The sequence below is a fragment of the Equus quagga genome, chromosome 1 (genome assembly GCF_021613505.1).
Source record: "Equus quagga isolate Etosha38 chromosome 1, UCLA_HA_Equagga_1.0, whole genome shotgun sequence".
Lineage (NCBI taxonomy): Eukaryota > Metazoa > Chordata > Mammalia > Perissodactyla > Equidae > Equus > Equus quagga.
The window spans coordinates 155,067,140-155,075,610 of record NC_060267.1 but is presented as its reverse complement, the minus strand read 5'-3'; the positions used below and the strand labels follow the sequence as shown (position 1 = coordinate 155,075,610).

At 30.8% G+C, this 8,471-nt stretch overlaps 1 protein-coding gene across 9 annotated transcripts in view; it reads right to left on the bottom strand.

Moving 5' to 3' along the window:
• Positions 1-2,531: 2,531 nt before the first annotated feature.
• SLC4A7 (solute carrier family 4 member 7) overlaps positions 2,532-8,471 on the bottom strand; it is a 102,196-nt gene continuing 96,256 nt past the window's right edge. For 6 of the 9 annotated variants that reach the window (XM_046661377.1, XM_046661426.1, XM_046661436.1 and 3 more), the window contains 2 exons: positions 6,279-6,386; positions 2,532-4,303 (listed from right to left, as the gene is read on the bottom strand). In XM_046661377.1, coding sequence (XP_046517333.1) covers positions 4,222-4,303; positions 6,279-6,386 — 190 coding nt within the window. In that variant the 3' untranslated portion in view covers positions 2,532-4,221. The remainder of the gene's footprint in view (positions 4,304-6,278; positions 6,387-8,471) is intronic. The other 3 variants (XM_046661407.1, XM_046661452.1, XM_046661417.1) reach the window with 1 other exon arrangement.

Sequence of the window (8,471 nt, the reverse complement as noted above, 5' to 3'; positions counted from 1 at the left end):
ACTTATTGTCCTTCATTTCCTATGCCCTCCCCATGAGAAGGATGAGCAGATCTTCGAATAACCAAACTAAAGACAATTTCCAACAACTAATTCAGTAGACTTTTATTGCTCTTTTGACTTCAATAACATCTCCAAAAAAATAGTTTTCTTCTAACAATTATGAAACAAATTTGAAAGGCAGGATCATTCACATTATAGACTTGCTAGAGACTTGTACTTCATATAAATGAAAAATATCAGTTCTAGGTTTTAAATGTTCAATTTACTTTGGATTTTATTACAAAAGAAAATACCATTGTAATTATAAAAGTCATAAAAATTAGAACTGTACTGTGAAATTATACCAAGCTATCAAATATTATATAAATGAACAATAAAATTCAACTTCTACTTAAACACAGTAAACAATGGAAGATAAACCCCCCCCTACAAAACAAAAAAACCAAAAACTTTTAATACTAAAGCAACAAAAGAAAAGCCACAACACAAAAATAAATCAATGCACAAAAATCTGATTTAAAAAACAATGTGTAACAATTACTCTAAGTCAACTAGTAGATGTCCGTACGTGCTTATTAAACTAAATTTTAAAAATGATCTTTAAATGATTCTATTTCCAACCATATGTTTTCTTATTATTGACACTTATATTACCTTTTGAAAAGTTAGAAAGGAACAAACTTTACATTAAAATTGCCAAATTATGAATTTTGAACACTATTTTAAAATTTCAATGTCCTTAAAGTCTTTAAGTTTACTTTGCAAAAAATAAATAATTGTTGGACTAAATCAAAAGACATTTCACATATTTGTACTGCATACAATAACAAGGAAGTGATCTACATAAATAAATTTAAAACATTAAATTATTTAATTTAAACATTTTTGAATTACAATGTTATATCAATGGCTTCCACATCCGAAATCTGAGCACTTTCAAACAAGATTCACATGTTACACTGGTGAGCACATTTACAGAACTGAGGTACATGATATAGTCCTTGAAAAACAGCAAGCTCTGCGGTCATACCTCAGTTTCAGAAATCATTTTTCTTTTTACAAAATTTTGAACCTGTCTTTGTGAAAGGAAAAAGTTAGAAAGCTACTATATACATACATAAACTTTAAGTATGTGGAAGAAACAGAAATGTTTTTTGGATGGAGAAAACAAAAGTTAGTAATTTTGACTGGTAGAGAAATCTGTTTTATAAATATACGCATTAGCACATAAAAAATTCTGTCCTACACATTTTACAGAAGACTTGGCAAATGTGAACATTGATACGCCACAGCTTTTCAAACTGAAGAGATTTAAAACGGATAACATCACTCACACAAACACACACACACACACAAACGTACCCATTAGAAAGACTGTGTGCTTCACTTCAGCATACCTAATGTTATGAGAGAAAATACAGAATCATCCTTTTATCATAAGGAAGTTAGTTCATTGTTTTCTCAAAAGCTGCTATTTTAGAGTGAAATAGCATTCATAAGAAAGTAAATTTCAGATGGTCAACATCAGGATTTATTATAGTCTTTGTATACAGACATCTATAAATAAATAAAATAGGGTGGAAAGAAGAATATCCTGAGATGGCTCTGTGGCCAGGGTATTCAGTAGCGCTAAGCTCCATCCTGGAAACCAAGGCATCTAAGAAAGTGCAGGGCTGTTTATATGAATTTATTTGGTAAAAGGAATATGTACAGGTTTCATTATTTTGCACCTTGAGGTAAATCAATACATAGCGATTACTACTGCTCATTGATACCTGTTTAAGGCAACATTTAAAAATCAATATATGTAGTAAGTTATATTTTTCACTGTCTTGCAATGAATGCTATCCATGATTGTTGTTTTTCAAAAATAGTGGAAAAATATCATAATCACGTAAAACAAGCCGTTAATTACTTAAACATGAGTTACCTTCGCTCTTCAATAGAGTAGTCATATCAGATCACTTTGTAAGTCAAGTAGTCAAAAAAAAGCAGAAACCACCAACAATTAGAAACATTTTGAGTGCAAAGTATTTTGCAAGTCATGTTTTTTCTGGCACTGGACAATTACTATACATAATTAAAATAAAATCACAGAAACACTATGATCGCAGGTAGTTTTCAGTTTAAATTTTAAAATCATTTCCTGTAAAATAAGCATATTTGTTAACCCTATGATGTCCAGACACAAGGAAATGATGTGAGGAAATCCTTTTGTTCAGGTACATCAGGTGAGTTTACAAAAAATAGCAGCAAACACTGGGGTCTTTGGAAATGATTGTGCTGCTATGAATAAAAAGGACTCACTTCAATGGAAGCTCATAAACAATAACAAGCACCGTGGGTAATACTCTATTATCAATTGCCTGGAGAGTCTCTCTCTTTTTTTAGGCAGTACCAAACGACGCCGGCTCTATTTTCTAAAGAAAAGTAGCTACATCTCCAAACTTCCATCTGAGGCATAAGTTGAATCCATTATTTTAACTAGAATCTGACAATATGGCCTCAGATGGGGAAAATACATTAGTTATTAAGTAGAGAGTATGGATTAAAAACACTTCAGAATTGCTAAAATATCAGCTTTTGGCATTCCTCATGATCCTCTGTAAGATCAATTCTTCATATTTTTGGAATGCAATTATAAATGATTAAAGAAAGCATTAGAATTTCATTAAAATTTTCATTTTAATATTCATGTCACTACTTTCGTTATTTCTGTGGCTTCTCAATACTCATTTGGTTTTTATAAACTATCCTCTTGCCAAATCAGCTTCACAACCCCATTCATCCAGTCCTACAGGCTTAACAAGAACAACATTTATTTATTTCATGTGGAGCTAAGAGTATATAAAAGATGACTAAAAAAATTTGTTAGAAGTTAAAAAAGCTCAGAAAAGCAAAAACTAAATAACCAACACTAATACAAAATAGGAAGAATGCCATCAATCTGAGCTACACATAAAATGTCTAAATTCCTTTTAAAATACAAATATGGCAGTGCTTTATATCAAAGATGTAAAATATGCCAACTACTTTCAGATAATAAACCATAAATGCAAGTGAGCACCAACTATTTACATTACCAATTTACTCTATATTTGTTACCTTTTCAAATGTTTATATAATATTTAAGCAACATATCAATTGAAATAAATAAAATATTTTAAAATGAAATCACGGATAACAATCTATTAAATATTATCTATACAATAGAAATAACAACGTAAATAGAAAATGAAAGGTAATTCTTAATAGAATGAAGTAATACTGATCACAAAGCCATTTAAGAGAATTCTGACTCTTGATTATTTAACCACACACAGTATTTATAATAGAAAAATAACCAAGAACTTGAACCTGATACAAACCAAACACATTTTAAGTAAAAGACAGCAAAGGCAGAGAACAGAGTGGGCATTCTGGGCTCTAATAAATTATTAGGATTCAGAAAAAATTTCCACAAAGGCAATAAAATTTAACTATTGTAAATTGGCATTTTATAGCTTCTAAAATTCATCAAGTTATGACTAATAGAGGGGTTAAATTATAAATTCACCTGCGATTTTACTTGCCTATCAGAATGGAAACCCAGATGTGAAGGTTTTAAGATATACATTTTTTAAACATAAAGGTCAAAATTATAGTTCTTATCTAGAAAGTTCTACCTCTATAGCCAAAAAATTTCCATTGCATGTGAAACATAATGGACAGCTACATAAATGAAACACACACACAGAAAAGCCATGACATGTTACCATTTGTCCCACAGCACTGGCATAAAAACTCTCTGTTCTTCCTATAAAGCATTAAGGAATGAAATAATATGTGAAAATTTTTAGTAACTCAAGCAAGAATTATAAATCTAGGGACAAAGTACACATCACATAAAGTTGGTATGAATTGCCACTGATGAACAAACAGATTTAAAGTAGATTGAATACATTTCCCCACAACTTTCTACTAGAGAACAGAAAAAATTCTTCCAACAGAATAAATATCTGAATTGTAAGTACCATGTACCTTACTTCTAAGAGACCATTTCATTATATACAGTCTCTATGGTGCTCCTAACAAACTTCAGACACTACTTCAAAAAACCCAGTTGTCATGCATAAATAGCATGACACACAATATTGTTACATACAGTGACATGAAATGCACATATTATATATATATATATATATCTGTATGTCTATATATATAATTCCTCTTAGTTCAATTCTACAACGAAGTTTCAGCATCCATGTATTTCCTTGTTGGTTCATCTTCAAAATTTATTTTCCCACTCACAGGTTTTTCAGGGCTATTTAAAACAAAGAATGAGAATAAATGATTTTGAAAAGGACAAATATTACATTCTAAACATGGCCAACAATTAGTATCCATAATAAGCCTTTTGAGATGACTATTAGTACTATAAACATATGATTTGCTATTGTTATTTTACTACTCTCTTTTCATTATCAGTAAACTTAATCGGAAAGGTAAGTATTAAAAGTTCTGTTTTTTTTTTTTTAATGGATATGTTTGTCACTGAAATTTATGTTTTTCTTACAACTGAAGAGGAAGCTCCTTAAAACTGGTCAGCATATTGACTATATTTGATTTATTAGTTTTACTTTAAATAAGAACTGTTGTAGAATTTGACATTTATTTCATTGATAAATCTATTTAAAAAATAATCAGTGTTAATACAGATAAGCATCAAATAATTTTCTGTAAAATGTAACAGATTTATAAACTTCTGTTTCCCAAATCTGGTTCACAAATCTAAGATCAAAACACACGTTCTATATTTTCAAGTTACTATCAAATATGACGATTCCACATATAAGGATTTAATTGATTAATTCTAACATATGAATAGCTGGCTTTTGGAAATAATTTTTGAAAGTATAAAAACACACTAAAGTTTGCTGCCTACTCCAGAAAAAACTGAAAGCAGGTCCTCCAAACATTTTTCTTTTAAACACAACCCAAACCTTCCCTTTCTTCCCATGTGATTTTGAATTGAAGAGCAAACTGAATGAAAGGCGTAAGTATAAAAGACATAGTAATATTACTGTAAGGTCTTTATATTTATCATAACTATACTAACAATCTGGCCCAGAAGTGCTGACAAGGTGTGAAAAATTACTAAGAGTAAATAGAGTATCTAGTGAAATTCTCACTGCACGGAATAACCCAAAATGACAAAAGTTTAACTTAAAAATTTTTGAGATCAAAGTTAGAAGTGAAGAAAGGAAACAGTCCAGCTTACAGAGTTAGAACTCAAGAAATGACAGAAAAACAAAAAAAAAATGATGACCGAGATTAAGTAGCAAGGTTCTAGAAGGAGGTTGAGGAAGAATGACAAAAACCTAATCAATTATTATCAAAAGATAGTGGCCAGAAAGACAATAACTAACAGAACTAGCTATGTGACTGCTTGCCTGGAAAAGTTCTGATCTGATGCCCAAGCATAATACACTGACACCCAACATAGTGTCTGGCACAAAGTGTACACAAAATTATTATTTCTTGACTATGAGTGACTGAGTACCCTCTAGGATAATAGCTCATTTCTCCAGAGACCTAAGGGATCAAAGTACTAATGATTATCAAACTAGAACCCCTGATGTTCAGGCCTTGAAAGAAGGGCAAAGGAAAGAAAAAAGAGTCACATAACGAGAAACATAAGAGTTATGAAATAGTTATGTAACACACGGCCCATTACAAAACTCAATGGCCTTTATATCCATAGATTAAATTTCTTCCAATATCTTCTAGGAAAACATTTACCTCACCTGAAGAAATGGTAGGCTAAAACAAAACAAAACAAAAAGAAAACAATTATCTTTTTCTTTTTTCTTGGACCACCAGAAAGCATGATGGAGAGAGTGTTCAATTATAGTATTTATTTAATCCCTAGTAATTATCTTTCTTTGTATGGTTTCTGATTTTTTATCTATTTATTCCATACTACCATATATATATATATATATTCATTTTTATAATAAAATAGCTCAAATTCTTTTTTGAAATAGGCCAACTACAAATTAAAAAATAACAAAACAATCAATACCTATATCTGATTCCAGTATGCAGTAAAATGATGAATAGATGGATGGATGAAAGGAAGAAGGAAGGAAAAGAGGAAGAAAAGAAGGGTGGTTTTGTTAAGTAAGGAGAATATAAATTACGTAAATTGAGTTAAATTTAATGGTTTTATTGAATAGCTATCCATAGTAAATTGAAAAGTAGCTATAGTTAGAAAATGCATAAATAGTTACAGCTACCTCGTGTTAGATCTGGTTACTTTGGCATTCTCAGTATTCATGGAAAGTGCCTTCCACTGTGCAGTTTTGGCCATTTCATCTGATATGTTAACAACTGAGGGATCAACACTGAAGAACAAATACACTTTTTGGTTAGTATTCAGTACTTGCGAAAGCATTAATGTTGTCCTTATCTATACAATGTTTGCTTTCATCAACTTAAACTGAGAACACTCTGCCACGCACTTGAACCAAGGTCTAGCAAGGTATTAGGAGTTTAGAGCTCGGTGACCCTCAAAGGCCTCATGGAGGAATTACATCTCTCTCTACAATAAAAACTTAGGAGTGAGATTCATTAAATTGACAACGATGCCCACAGATGATCATCTTGGCTATAAGGACACTATTGAAATAACATAAAAGAATATATTAGTATGCTCATAAATATAAAAAAAATACAGCCTTAAGTCAACTAGAAAATATTTTTATAATTGGCACAAATTTCAGTCTCATCAAATAAATATCCAAAGTATGTAAGGAAAAATTAAAATTATTATTTTTTTAAAAAAATCTTGTCTTTTATAACTTTTAAAAATCATCAGAAAGAATGCTGTGAAAGATGACACTTCAAAATCGAAAATAGAACTCTGAAAATATTTCAACAAACAACAAACACATGTTGATAAATACCACTTTTAGCTGGCATTCACATTTTCAGTGTTGAACTGTTACTATATCAAATTCATCAAAATCAAAATAAAAAGAACAAATACTATCTTTTCATTATAAGGGACAAATGTAACCATTCCATGTGTCTATGAAATACTGCAAAAATTATTTCTAGACCCCAAATCCAATAATGATGATATCCATAAGTAATTTTGGGCTTAAGGTTGTCAGTCACAAGTAATATGAAAGTACTACCAAGTTAACAGAAATATATTTGCAAGTTCTTTTCCTTCATTAGAAGAAAAACATTTCATGCAAACAAGCGACAAATACAAACATCAAATTAGATGTTAAATTAACAATGTGATGGCAGCTAGGTTATAAATGACCAAATAGCAGTCATTTAGAAAGTGCTAGCTTTGTTTATACTTTACATCTAAAGGTCTTTTAAAATTTAAGACAGTAGAGAAGTGTGACATGGTCACTGGCGAGTCGACAGGAACGGCTGCTTCACTAAGTCAACTTTTTCCAAGTACACAAATTTTGAATGCCCAAATTCACAATGGCAGAGCCACGCAACTTGAAGCTCTGCCCACCCGGAGTAAATGTTTGCTTGGCTGCCAACTTCAAAAAACTGAAGAGAAATATTCTTGAAGCCCTTTCTAGCTTCTAAATGTCCTCCTCTCAGAACTTTCCCATTAGTAGAAATTAAGACCTTTTCTGAAGAAAGAGTTGTTTTTCCCCAAAATAAAACTAGATGGGAAAAAATTTGTCTACGTTAAATAAATTATTTTCATATTTATACAGCTTTACAGTTTCCAAATGCTTTCACATATTATCTCATTTGATTTTCATGACAAGTAATCCAAAGCTACTTAAGATTTAAAATTCTACAAAACAGGTCAGCCAATTCCTGGCACTCTTGATGGTTAAATTTTAAGCACAGCAGCATTAACCATAGCTCATGTAATCATCACTTAAAAGAAAAAAGTAAATATACAGACATCCATTCTTTTTGATAAATATCAAACAGTCTAAGTATAGCCTCCACTTAATTTTGTCGAGGTCCATGTGCAATCACACTGAGAAAGTGGTAACACAGGACCTGTGGAAATTAAGTGGCAAATAATCTCAATAAACTGGTGAGAGTCACCAATAACCATCATGGCAGTTCCTATTCTCTTTTTACAAGTACAACTAACAAAGTTAATCTATTAATTCATTTAACAAACATTTACAGAATCTAGTGAAGCAGCACACTGTAGTTGGCTATATTAAGATGTCGATAATTGACATTCAATTTAAAGTATAAAAGATTTGAAGGAAAATCATGAAATGTGACACAGAATAACACCAATGATGAAAATTAGAAGTAAAAAGCAGAGGAAAATTACTTGATGAATTTATTTATCAAAACTAATCAACATGTACAAGTCCAAATGTGACCTCTGTAACAACTATAAAGGTTAAAAATGAAAAAGATTGAAGCAAGCTAGTTAAATATCAACAAACACTTTTCATTAACTGGTCAGGGAAGGAACATAT